We start from the raw sequence: 14,141 nt of genomic DNA, 5'->3' as shown, positions 1-14,141 counted from the left end.
AACAATGGACAGCAGGAGGCGCTCGTGTGCCCTGTACAGTATTATTATTTATTTTGAATGGGTATTGCTTCCAAAAAGAACTTCCAGATCGGCCATCTCTGTGAATTGTCCACTTGTGCACTTTCTGGTGGGGGGCATGAAAGATGGATCATTTCAAGGCGAGTGACACTTCAGGAGGAAGAGGAAAATCTGAAAAATGGGAAATAATATTAAATTTAACATATATCAATCAATCAATCAATCAATCAAATTTATTTATACAAAGCGCAATTCAAATTGCTTTTGTATTTAAACATTTTAAAAAGTAAAATTAAAACACAATGCAGTTTGTAAGAATATAAAACAGTGTATTTCAAAATAAATGAATAAAAACAAATTAACATGGTATTTAAAATATTATAAACCAGGTAAAAGTATTTCAGTCATAGGCGCGGCTAAACAAAACAGTCTACTACAGTCACAGCCGGGGCGGGGCCTGTCTCACAACTTCGGGAAGAATATCAATTTGAATTCAAACTGATAAATCTAAATCATGCTTAGAAATAGAAATCGATAAATCGTTCCGATCCGTGGAACTCTTGTAAAGTCCAAGATGGTAAAGTTTGGCGAGTGTAGGTGCTACTTAAGGGCTGATCTTTACGTCTTTGTGGGAGAAAAATGCATTTGAAGTTGTATAAAATGATTGATAAAAGTGAATTAAATGGAAAAAAAACTGTTTTATTGCAGATTGGACCATTTTTTTTCCATCTTAAACGTTCAAAAAATGAAGAAAAAAAAAATAAACAGACACATCATTTATATTTCCAGAAACAAAACTATCTCTCATAAAAGACCTCGGTGATGAACGGTGACGGTGCAGAAACTGGGGACTTTCCGCGAGACATTTGTTGCACTTTGCCGTTGTCATGGCGGCGCGGTCACAGATTCGACTGGAGTCTGGTTTATCTGTGAGGAAGCAGGCCTTCAAATATAGTCCTGAACCCTGACATCATGCATACCTCCCTCTATCTGTCCACGAGATGAGCTAAGGGCATTAAAATAACCCTCACTGCGAGTCTGCGTGGACTATCACAGGAAGTATGGAGGCAGCTCCCTGGAGAGGCCCCGGGCCCTTTGACAGAGCCGAGTCATGGAGCAGAAATGCCAGAGTCGCACCACACGACCAAAAATGTGCTGGAGCGAAAGCAACGCCGCCGTGTACTTCCAGTAACATCATATTAATAAAGTAATAAAAACACATGTTATGTATCTATGGTTGACTCAAAGTTGTGTTTTGATGGGTTTGAGTAAGTAATTATTTCTACATTTGAGGCTTTAAAGTGCTCAGAAAATGTCGGTTCCCACCTATCTCCTATCCCCGCCCACCTTTCTGTACTCTGGGTTATTAAAAAAACACAGCTTTGAAAAGAAAGTTGTTTTTTGAATTTATATTATGAAGTCATTTTAAATCATAAATTGTCTTTTACAATGAAATAACGAAGTGCACACTTTAACTCAACAAACAAAACTAAATATTCCAATACAAATACAAAGTTTCATAATATTGTTCTGGCTGAATATTGACTAAAAATAAAGGGTAAAGAGTAAAAACGTATCGTCCCATCTGTCACAGTGTCCATTTTGGAAATGTAAAAATAGTAAGACTTTTTTTACATCAAATAAAATTTTCCATTTTATAACTGTCAGATGTTATTTGAGTCCTTGACACTTGGTTCCTTCCCTTTCATCCATTTCTTTATTGCTTTTTTGCTGCAGCTAAAAATACTTTCCACACGTATCCATCTACTGTTTATATTATTGGAGTTTTATAGTTTGTCCTATAGTTTTTTCTATGTTAATCTCACTCCAGTATTTATGAACAGACAGTCCACAAACACTTAATGTGATGTTTGGCCGCCACGGTTTCTCCACCAGAAGTCATTTTCAATCTGAAGGCTCTAGTTCGAGAAGTCAGTCCTGCCCTAAGAGAGACTTTACGAGCTAAAACTGTCCCGTTATGGGCCGCTAGAACCTACTCTGCTGTGGCCGCTTATATATTATAACTTCTGGAAGGAAGTCGAGTCAAATTGTTAGAATTAAAAACAAAACAAAAACACAGCTACATTTGAAACCTTTTGTAAATGAGAGATTACACCTACTCACTTAATTATGTTATTCTCCAGAATATCTTCCTGTGGAATCAAACTTTATATTTTAGAAGGAACAGGACGCAGTGGAAAGTAACAGAGTGCACAAGAAAAAGTGTTTACCAAAGTTACTTTTACTTTCACTATATTTGAGAGCCGGTATCTGCGCTTTGTACTTACACATTTCAACTGGATGAAAAGATAAAAGCATTTTTTCTTGTGGTTTTGGAAAACAAAATGAACCAAGAAAATTGCTTCTGATGAACATTAAGCAGGACAAGTTTTTATCAAGCTCAAAATGTTTATTCATTCTCAAAATCTGCGAAGTACTTGGACGTTTTACTCTTAAAGTACATATTTAAATGTCTACTCTAATACTTTTACTTCAGTGGATGTTTTATGTGATACTTTTACTATACTTCCACCACTGAGAAAATAAAGCTGTACTTGAAATACTTGACTAGGACGCAGTACACAGTATACAGTATACATGACCGTTAGCCGAGCCAGGCCGCCGTTAGCCGAGCTGGGCCGTTAGCCGAGCCGGGCCGTTAGCCGAGCCGGGCCGTTCGCCGAGCCGGGCCGTTAGCCGAGCTGGACCACCCGCCATTAGCCGAGCCGGGCCTTTAGCCGAGCCGGGCCGTTAGCCGAGCCAGGCCGTTAGCCGAGCTGGACCACCCGCCATTAGCCGAGCCGGGCCTTTAGCCGAGCCGGGCCGTTAGCCGAGCCGGGCCGTTAGCCGAGCGGGTGAAGCGGGCCGTCCCTCTGTCCGTCTCTCACAGTCGAAACGCGGAAACTAAAACGTGACAGGAAGAGGCTGTGGTCTGGTCGCCGTGGGGATCGTTTTTGTTCCAGACAGAACAGAAGCGGCTCCTCCCTAATGACAAGCCGCACTCTGCTGCTGGCGCTTCATCACAACACAACTATTACCAGCAAATGTTGCCAGATTTGGACAACGACGTGACACAGACGACACGAGCGAACCGCATGTGCTCAAATCAGATTTGCACCAAACACGGTCAAGAAGGATTCATTATTTGTCTGATTTGAAATAACAAAATAATATCTTTGGCCTCTTGTCAGGATATGGGCTGGGTGTGGATTGACAGGCAATTTAGTGAAAAAGGCCAAAGTGCAGCAATGAAACCTTAAAGCCCCTCCTACAGGTCGGACGACTCACTGCACTAAAATGCAGTTGGAAGATAAATATATTTAGAATTATGCTAAAAATGCTAAAAAAAATTGTCTCATAATAGCACATTTTTTAGGTGTATAATGCCACTTACTGTATGTAATCGATGACATCACACTAGGAAATGACCCAGCAAACACTGGGCCAAAACGGACAACTAGAAATACACGAGAGTGACTTTATTTTTTTGAATTAAATGTTTAGAGAGTCAAAATTCTGCATAAACTTTGACTGGAATGTGGTGTTATGTCACTTCCTGTTATTTTCTACACATTTTTAAACATTTTCTCCACAAATACCTGCTTGATTGGTGTAAAACTATGATTTATATGTACAACAGGTACAAATACACCAAAGTCAAAATGAGAGAATGGTAAAAACCTGTCATACGTCACTTTAATATTGACTAATGGAAGACACAAAGGTCACAAACATAAAGTGACGTATTGGGAATTTTTTAGAGGGAGTGAAATGAGTTGGAAAACATTGCTTTTTGTTATTTCATTGACAAGTGACTCGGGGTTAAGCGTGTCACGTATGAGGACCTCACCACCGGTCAGTGAAAGGTCAAATAACTGTCAAAGCGGCGACTTAAAGGTGCACTATGAATCATAATCTGCTTGTCGCCGCAAAGAAGCTATCGATTCGACAAGAATAATCCAGTAGAAAAGACAGAAGGAATTATGTTGTTGTTATTTTCGCTATTAAACTGTTGGCATTGTGTAACCAGAAAAGCTACACAGTGCACCTTTAAATACACACATAAGCTCCTCCTACGTTTCTGGCATTGCGGATGATAGTTTTACAGCACAAGTAAAACGCAACAGACGTTGTATATATCAAACAGCTGCTCTTAATTTATTTAGTTTCATTATAAATCCCAAGTGTGTTTCCTACTTCCCTAACGCATTCATAGCATATTAATTACTTTATAAGAAATATTTATATTGTTTTTTTCAATACAGGAAATATAAAAATAGAAATAACACAAGTAGCACTGAACATGAAAAGAAACCAAATCACGTCACATTTAAATGAAAATAAGAGTCAAAAGTCTGTTACTATGTCAATCCAGTCCTTGATCGCTGTCAGTCATTTTGTGTCAGTCATTTCTTTGCCCCCAAAAGTACACTCCAATAGTACGCTCCAAAAGTACACTCCAATAGTACGCTCCAAAAGTACACTCCAATAGTACGCTCCAAAAGTACACTCCAATAGTACGCTCCAAAAGTACACTCCAATAGTACGCTCCAAAAGTACACTCCAATAGTACGCTCCAAAAGTACACTCCAATAGTACGCTCCAAAAGTACACTCCAATAGTACGCTCCAAAAGTACACTCCAATAGTACGCTCCAAAAGTACGCTCCAAAAGTACACTCCAATAGTACGCTCCAATAGTACACTCCAATAGTACACTCCAATAGTAGGCTCCAAAAGTATGCTTCAAAGTACGCTCCAAAAGTACACTCCAATAGTAGGCTCCAAAAGTATGCTTCAAAGTACGCTCCAAAAGTACACTCCAATAGTAGGCTCCAAAAGTATGCTTCAAAGTACGCTCCAAAAGTACACTCCAATAGTACGCTCCAAAAGTACACTCCAATAGTACGCTCCAAAAGTACACTCCAATAGTACGCTCCAAAAGTACGCTCCAAAAGTACACTCCAATAGTACGCTCCAAAAGTACGCTCCAATATTACGCTCCAAAAGTACACTCCAATAGTAGGCTCCAAAAGTACGCTTCAAAGTACGCTCCAAAAGTACACTCCAATAGTACGCTCCAAAAGTACGCTCCAAAAGTACGCTTCAAAGTACGCTTCAAAGTACGCTCCAATAGTACGCTCCAAAAGTACGCTCCAATAGTACGCTCCAATAGTACGCTCCAAAAGTACACTCCAAAAGTACGCTCCAATAGTACGCTCCAAAAGTACGCTTCAAAGTACGCTCCAAAAGTACACTCCAAAAGTACGCTTCAAAGTACGCTTCAAAGTACGCTCCAAAAGTACACTCCAAAAGTACGCTCCAAAAGTACGCTTCAAAGTACGCTTCAAAGTACGCTCCAAAAGTACACTCCAAAAGTACGCTCCAAAAGTACGCTTCAAAGTACGCTCCAATAGTACGCTCCGAAAGTACGCTCCGAAAGTACGCTCCGAAAGTACGCTTCAAAGTACGCTTCAAAGTACGCTTCAAAATACACTCCAATAGTACATTCCAATAGTACGCTCCAAAAGTACACTCCAAAAGTACACTCCAATAGTACGCTCCAATAGTACGCTCCAATAGTACGCTCCAAAAGTACACTCCAATAGTACGCTCCAATAGTACGCTCCAAAAGTACACTCCAATAGTACGCTCCAATAGTACGCTCCAAAAGTACACTCCAATAGTACGCTCCAATAGTACGCTCCAAAAGTACACTCCAATAGTACGCTCCAATAGTACGCTCCAAAAGTACACTCCAATAGTACGCTCCAATAGTACGCTCCAATAGTACGCTCCAAAAGTACACTCCAATAGTACGCTCCAATAGTACGCTCCAAAAGTACACTCCAATAGTACGCTCCAATAGTACGCTCCAAAAGTACACTCCAATAGTACGCTCCAATAGTACGCTCCAAAAGTACACTCCAATAGTACGCTCCAATAGTACGCTCCAAAAGTACACTCCAATAGTACGCTCCAATAGTACGCTCCAAAAGTACACTCCAATAGTACGCTCCAAAAGTACACTCCAATAGTACGCTCCAATAGTACGCTCCAAAAGTACACTCCAATAGTACGCTCCAATAGTACGCTCCAAAAGTACACTCCAATAGTACGCTCCAATAGTACGCTCCAATAGTACGCTCCAAAAGTACACTCCAATAGTACGCTCCAAAAGTACACTCCAAAAGTACACTCCAATAGTACGCTCCAAAAGTACACTCCAATAGTACGCTCCAAAAGTACGCTCCAAAAGTATCCATTCACTGTGTCCATGTCAGGAGTTCTGAGGCCCAGATAGTTCTAAATTTGAGAGGGTCGGCGATGTTAAGGACATGTCGTGTTTGACCAACACGACAGTCCCAAAACATGTGATAGTGTTGTGCTGCTACAGTGTCTATAAGTATAAAGCTAACAAACATTAGCATGCTAACAGGGCCCTTCCTGCTTCACAGTGAAAAAAACGCTCTATGATTAGATGTAGACAGAAGACAGCGGTCTCATTCTGACCCTTTTAGCTGCTTTCGCCATACATCTGTGCTGAGGAAAATCAGGTTTTACTTTACGATGTGAGAAAAAAAATCAAGTACAGCCCCATTAAGGCTGCACAAATCAAAATGATGGCCAAGCATTTAAAAAGGCCTACATTAAGAGTTGTACTTTGTGTAATTTATTTTGGCCACCAGGAATTCCTATCCATCATAGTTGTTTGTACTTTCTAAGCCGAGCTACAGTGCAGAGAGAGGCTGCTCCGCCCGAATACACTGCAGTACATGTAGATTTCATCCTAATAAATTAGCAGGGAGGATCTGTGAACTGCCACACAGTCCTGTTTGAAGTTGGGCCTGGTTTAGGGCCGCTGTATGTCCCATGTGGGCATGACTCAACCGGCCAAAACGGAGCACCACGCCCCACTCACGACTGCCTGGGACAAAACCACGGGCACAAAAGGGCAAGGAGCGTGCAACAAGACTGAGCCGTCCAATGGGGAAAGGAGCATGCAACAAGACAAATAGACTGGGCTGTAAAATGTACGTAATGTCCAGGATTTCTGGGCATTCTTCAAGGGCTTATTAAGTGTGCGGTTTGATTTACTGCCATATAAAATACAAAGTTACATGGAGCAAGAGACATTAGGGATGTTTGATACAAAGTGTAAAGAACGTTGTAACTTAGGCAAGTGTGAGATGTCATAATAATAGGTAGAAATGTATGCAATGAATCAAGGATTTATCTCACTCATGCTTTGAGTCAGATTGTGGTTTCATTTTGCATTCTGGACGTCACATTCTTCTGGAGAAGTGGCATTCTTCTGGGGCAGTGGCATTCTTCTGGGGCAGTGACGTTCTTCTGAAGCAGTGGCATTCTTCTAGAGCAGTGACATTCTTCTGGAGCTGTCACATTCTTCTGGAGCTGTGGCATTCTTCTGGGGCAGTGGCATTCTTGTGGGGCAGTGACGTTCTTCTAGAGCAGCGGCATTCTTCTGGAGCAGTGACATTCTTCTGGAGCAGTCACATTCTTCTGGAGCTGTCACATTCTTCTGGAGCTGTGGCATTCTTCTGGGGCAGTGGCATTCTTGTGGGGCAGTGACGTTCTTCTAGAGCAGCGGCATTCTTCTGGAGCAGTGACATTCTTCTGGAGCAGTGACATTCTTCTGGAGCAGTGACATTCTTCTGGGGCAGTTACATTCTTCGGGAGGAAAGTCACCTGCAGGATTCCATGGAAACAAAGTTAAAACCACACCTCACAGCATTCTCCAGTGAGATGGATACGTTTTATGCCTTACTCTGGAATATTATAGATAATGGAATAACATTTCCAAGACCAAGTACAAGGTTTGTGGTGATGCAAGCCTCACTTTATGTAGACAAATATGTTGGTTTTAGAATCAACCTTCCAGTCGTTGATAATGGAATTTTGAATCCCTGGAGAAGTAGATGCCCAGAACATTCAGATGCTAAACAGGTACTCAGGGAGAAGAGAGAGTGAGCCAGGTACAATAGGAGGAAGATGGCCCATTAAAGGACTGATAGTAAACAAAGAGGCTAATTTGGTAGAAAACAAAGAGGGTAGTTTCAAGTGAAACCAAAAACACTCTTTATCAAGAGGTCCCGCCCGGTGGGCAGGGCCTACTCAGAGTAAGTGTCCGGTCTTGATTCGCAGATTGAGAATTGCTCTTGGATGAGAGTCGAAACGTTTTGTTTTTTCCTAATAAACAGTCCAGATCATACAAATAAATCTTTTTTTTTTTTTTTCGACGAACGAGGGATTACACCTTCTTTAGTGAAATAAAAACATCTATAACAAGAAAAACTATCTAATGTCATGCACAGTCTACTCAAATAATCCAAACAGTTACAGACTAAAGACTGCATAAATATTCAACACTTCTACTGTAACATTTCTCTTCCTCGTGAAGCTCCTCTTCCTCATGTCAGGGGCGTGTCCAGGATCATGGGAACAGCTCTTTGAGTCGTGTGAGTGCGTCTGCTCATAAATAGTGTTTAAAGGCAGTGAAGTGGCTGGGAACATGCAACATGTAACTGTTCTGATCTGAGAAGCTCTCTGCTGTGAGAAGCACTCTGCTGTGAGAAGCTCTCTGCTCTGAGAAGCTCTCTGCTGTGAGAAGCTCTCTGCTGTGAGAAGCACTCTGCTCTGAGAAGCTCTCTGCTGTGAGAAGCACACTGCTGTGAGAAGCTCTCTGCTGTGAGAAGCACACTGCTCTGAGAAGCTCTCTGCTGTGAGAAACTCTCTGCTGTGAGAAGCACTCTGCTGTGAGAAACTCTCTGCTGTGAGAAGCACTCTGCTGTGAGAAGCTCTCTGCTGTGAGAAGCTCTCTGCTGTGAGAAGCTCTCTGCTCTGAGAAGCTCTCTGCTCTGAGAAGCTCTCTGCTCTGAGAAGCACTCTGCTCTGAGAAGCACACTGCTCTGAGAAGCTCTCTGCTGTGAGAAACTCTCTGCTGTGAGAAGCACTCTGCTGTGAGAAGCTCTCTGCTGTGAGAAGCACACTGCTGTGAGAAGCACTCTGCTCTGAGAAGCTCTCTGCTGTGAGAAGCTCTCTGCTGTGAGAAGCACTCTGCTCTGAGAAGCACTCTGCTCTGAGAAGCTCTCTGCTGTGAGAAGCTCTCTGCTGTGAGAAGCTCTCTGCTGTGAGAAGCACACTGCTGTGAGAAGCTCTCTGCTGTGAGAAGCACACTGTTGTGAGAAGCACACTGCTCTGAGAAGCTCTCTGCTGTGAGAAGCACTCTGCTGTGAGAAGCACTCTGCTCTGAGAAGCTCTCTGCTGTGAGAAGCTCTCTGCTGTGAGAAGCTCTCTGCTCTGAGAAGCACTCTGCTGTGAGAAGCTCTCTGCTGTGAGAAGCACACTGCTGTGAGAAGCTCTCTGCTGTGAGAAGCACACTGTTGTGAGAAGCACTCTGCTGTGAGAAGCTCTCTGCTCTGAGAAGCACTCTGCTGTGAGAAGCTCTCTGCTGTGAGAAGCTCTCTGCTCTGAGAAGCACTCTGCTGTGAGAAGCTCTCTGCTGTGAGAAGCACACTGCTGTGAGAAGCTCTCTGCTGTGAGAAGCACACTGTTGTGAGAAGCACACTGCTCTGAGAAGCTCTCTGCTGTGAGAAGCACTCTGCTCTTCACCTCTGGACCACAGGCCTCTCCCGTCTACACACACTCTTCTCACGGCGTGTGCAATGGTGACATCTTGTGGACAAATTGTGCTGTTTTCATCTTGTCCTTGAACGCATCGCCTCAAACGCCTCATCTATAGGTCAGAGATGGACATTATGACACGATGTTACAGGATCAATTTTAGGAACATTTTAACTGTTGTAAAATGTAAAATAACCACTAAAATGTATTTGGTCATGTGTGTGTGTGTGTGTGTGTGTGTACATGTATATGTGCAGGTGATGGACAGCTCCATGCCTCTGATTGGTGAACACGTGGAGGAAGACAAACAGCTCATCACTGAACTGGTCCTCCACAAGATGGCGCTGACGCTTCTGGGCGTGTCTCTACCACAGCCTCCGGTTGTCAAGGTTCCAAACATATACGTCAACTATTGTATCTATATGTACTAAATCACCAGCATGTGTCAGTTTAGATCTCTTTCACCTTTTAAGGATCATTTCACTCAGCAAAACAAAACGAGGCCCAAAGCCTGGTTCCTCCTGCTGAATGACATGAGATCATAAACAGACCTTTTAATGCTCAATCTGAATATTCCACCATCATCACCTAAATAATTGACATTGTAAAAGGATCTAGGCCTCACATATGATGTCCCAAGTCGAGTTAAAGGTACGATGGCAAGGGGCCTCTAAGGGGTGGCCTGGCGTTTGATTGGCCACCCAGTCAGGCCATGTCTGATTGGCCGGGGCCATGTCGCGGGGGCAACAGCCTCCCAACGACTCCAAGAGGGCCGGGTAGATCTGTCCCCAACCCAGAGGCGTAGGGACCCTCTCGTCCCCAGGGGTGAACTCCAACGCGAGGCGGCTGAGCTGTGGAGCTATAAGCAGGCCCGCCGGCCCGCCGGCTCGCCGGCCCGCCTGCCCGCCTGCCCGCCTGCCCACCTGCCCGCCTGCCCGCCGCCCCGCCGGCCCGCCTGCCCGGATGCCCGCCGGCCCGCCGGCCCACCAGCCCGACTACATGGCCCCTGGCATCCTTCGGGCGCTCACACCCTCCACCACATCATGGTGGCGGTTCAAGGAGCGTTAAAACAATAAAAATGTCCTGATTTCGAGGACCCTGTTTAAGTGTCTTACACTGGACAAATAAACAAGTTGTGAATGATCCTAAAAGTGCACCAACCCACTGGAAATGTGGTTCTTTATATTAAAGTATTAGAGCCCCTTTTCTGGCCACCTCAGGTGCCACTCACTAGAGTCATTAGTATAATGGTATATGTCTCATTTCTGCAGTACTTGCATCTATCATTCTTCACATGTATTAACAGTGTTTATATTATCACCATAATTACTATGAACAATATCATGTTCTTACTCTGTTGTTTGTGCTTCTTCAGGCGGCGCCGCCGAGAAGAGGTAAAACCTGTACTTTAAATTTAACTATGGTCCAGATGAATATATTATAATGTGTGAACGTGTGTGTGCAGGAGGACACCGTTCGGCCTCGGCCTCTCCGTCTCAGTCCGCTCAGGGCTCCCCGCAGAGGGCCCGCTCAGCCAACACGTCCCCCAGCCAGGCCTTCCAACCTGGGCCCATTCCTGCCGTGCCGGTGCCCCAGAAGCAGAGCCCGCAGCTCAAGTCAGTGCCACGCCTTGACCGCCACAGCACGAGGACAGGCTGCGCTCACAAGATATTCTAGAATCTTTAGAGTTCAAATGAAGCTGGAGACGAGACATGCTCAGGTTTAACTGTCAGATTGTGGATGTGTCGACCTGTTTTATGGCTCATATCGCTGTAATGACCGAGTCCGGCCACACGGGGCAAACATGGGCACTGAGTTCAACAGCAAAAATGAACAAAATGTCTCTTATTTTCTCACAACAGCCTCAGAAAGTGGTGCCGTCATTCAACTCCATAAACGTGATAGTTTGGAGTTTAAAGGAGCAAAGAATACGATGACTGCAGCGCTCGTGTCGTCCATGGCAACCCGGGAACATGTGTCTCTGAGCGGGAAAATGAACTGAAATGCACGAGTAGAGGAAAGAACTCACCTGCTGTTAATTTATCTTCAGTATTTGAGCTCTTTGACTAAGTATTTAGGGCTTTACTGTCAGATAAGAGCAATATATTTATACAAAAAGATCCGACTACAACAAATGACTATGATTACATTTGCTATGTAATCAATTAAAAAACTATTCAGGAAAGGTATTTTGTTTCCCGTTTATGTGATCTTTATCTGTATCAATATGAAACGAGCGTCTACCGTATTTTCTGGAGTATAAGTCGCACCGGCCAAAAAATGCATAATAGAGCAGAAAAAAACACATATAAGTCGCACTGGAGTATGAAATGCAGTTGCAAGTGTGAAAATAACAAATAATATCACATATAAGTCACTCCGGAGTATAAGTATATAAGTATAAATATAAGTATAAGTTGCACCCAGGCCAAAACTATGAAAAAAGGTGCCACTTATAGTCCTGAAAATATGGTACTTTTGATGCTGGTTTTGGTATGGATCACATTTTTGACCCTTTTGACCGTCCTTGTGTGTCCCGTCCGCAGTAAATCCCAGTCGCTGACCAACACGTTGTCCGAGACGCTGAAGGGAAACCCCACGGACGACGAGGCCAAAGCCGAGACCATCCGCAGCCTGCGCCAGTCCTTCGCCAGCCTCTTCTCCGACTGAAGCGGGCGCCGGCCACTCCACAAAAGCGCCCCCCACAGCCAGGCCTTGTAATGTCTTATCTGAGGAATAGGTAAACGTGCCATTATCCCACTCCGAAATCCCAAACGTCTCAGTCCATAAAGAAGACGACAAAATTGCACTGATAAACATGGAACGCCTCGTCTCAGTTGTGAACCCGCTGTACCACCCGCGCTTCCTCCTTCTGCCACCGGGGGGGAGTTTGTACCACCCGCGCTTCCTCCTTCTGCCACCAGGGGGGGTTTGTACCACCCGCGCTTCCTCCTTCTGCCACCAGGGGGGGAGGGGGGGGGAGTTTGCTTCCAGCGCCTCAACTTCCGACCAAAAATGTTTACGTCCCGTGTCTTCTTCCGATACTAAAGGTCTTATGTTATCGTTCTTTCTCACGGTCTTAACGTCGGGTTGTTCGATTCTTTTGTGGGAGGAGCCACCGGATTTATTATCGTTATGGTTTTTCACGACTTTCATTATTGGATTTTTTAGTGAGTCAGCCTTTTCACTTTGGCTTAATCTGGGTCAAATGCTGTAAAAAATTGACTCACGTGAGATTAAAAGTCACTATATTATATTACAATATTAACATATCGGTGTCATAATTGTAAGCTGTAATGCAAATGCAAAACTTATGATCATAAAAACACAAACATTTAACATCTGTTTAATAATCACTTACCAGTTAATATGTATGTAGAGTTTTTTAAATTATGTATATTTATTTATTTGTATTCTCTTAATTATTATTATTAATATATATTTTTTTTACTTTTTAAAGTAAAATCACAACTCAAATCAGCCTTTTTTTCTCACTTTATCTTTATTTATTCAGATTATTTTCAACTGCCGTCTTCAGAGCAGTTTTTTTTGTACTATTTATTTTTTAAACATAAAACAACAAAAAGATGCGTAAAACAAACTGACCTGTTTAAAGAAAGAGAGAACGAATTTAAACGTTTTTCTATGGTCGTTATATTGTTTTGGGTGTGGTCAAAGCTGAACCCAAAAGGCTGCGTCTCCAGGGCAACGATTACACTATTTATTAGTTGTATTAGTTTTTTTCTGCCTTGAGGTTCTGCCCCGTCTTTGCTTGAATGTTCCACACTGCGGCATTAGACTTCTCCACCTTGCTCAAAACCCTGATTCCTTGCTGTGAGCCGGGTCCCCTCTCCACAGATCTGACCCGTAACTTGGCCAGGTGGCATCGTTTGCTCGTCTTTTAATGCCATAATGTGGAAAATGCCATGAAAAGGAATAACGTCATGGAGACGAGCTTCTTGTGGCAGACACTCATCCAGAAAAGTATTGAACTTTTTGTTTTCCATTTCCAGTATTCCGGAGTAATCCACTCCGTACGTCGTATACGCTCTTTAAAGTGCCACATTATCGGAACGTTTAACATTCTGGAACGGAGGTAAATATAGTATGAGAAAATATATGACTTAGTTTGATTTTAAATTGGAAAAGAATGGAAAAAAACTAACCTTTTCTTTTATTCCCCTCGTTTTCCTTTTTTTTCTTCTTTTTTGTATTAACTAGCTTTTTTTTGTAAACCAACATTTTCTATTTTTTGACTAAGTTTTTCTTTTTTCTTCTTTAAAAAAAAAAAATTGTATTCTTGTTTTTGTCTTTTTTGACATTTTCTTTTTCTTCTTTTTTTAAACTAACTTTTTTTTCTTTTTTTTTAAACTAACATAAATTTTTTTTTTGATATTTTTAATTTTCTTTATTTCTTTTTTTAAACTAAAATTATTATTTTTTTCTTTCTTTAAAAAAAAAAACATTTTCTTTCTTTTC

General features: G+C 42.6%; 1 protein-coding gene across 1 annotated transcript in view; it reads left to right on the top strand.

Annotated features, from left to right (window-relative positions):
• The window catches only part of syn3 (synapsin III), a 128,608-nt gene extending 116,276 nt beyond the window's left edge, over positions 1–12,332 (top strand). Inside the window, exons 10-14 of the mRNA XM_072453534.1 lie at positions 9,920–10,086; positions 10,486–10,714; positions 11,038–11,056; positions 11,128–11,278; positions 12,209–12,332. Coding sequence (XP_072309635.1) covers positions 9,920–10,086; positions 10,486–10,714; positions 11,038–11,056; positions 11,128–11,278; positions 12,209–12,332 — 690 coding nt within the window. The remainder of the gene's footprint in view (positions 1–9,919; positions 10,087–10,485; positions 10,715–11,037; positions 11,057–11,127; positions 11,279–12,208) is intronic.
• Positions 12,333–14,141: the final 1,809 nt, after the last annotated feature.

The sequence above is a fragment of the Eucyclogobius newberryi genome, unplaced genomic scaffold (assembly GCF_026437365.1).
Source record: "Eucyclogobius newberryi isolate DKJ021-1_F unplaced genomic scaffold, fEucNew1.0.hap1 SCAF_2, whole genome shotgun sequence".
In the NCBI taxonomy this organism is placed as follows: domain Eukaryota; kingdom Metazoa; phylum Chordata; class Actinopteri; order Gobiiformes; family Gobiidae; genus Eucyclogobius; species Eucyclogobius newberryi.
This window is presented reverse-complemented; position numbering and strand designations above follow the sequence as displayed.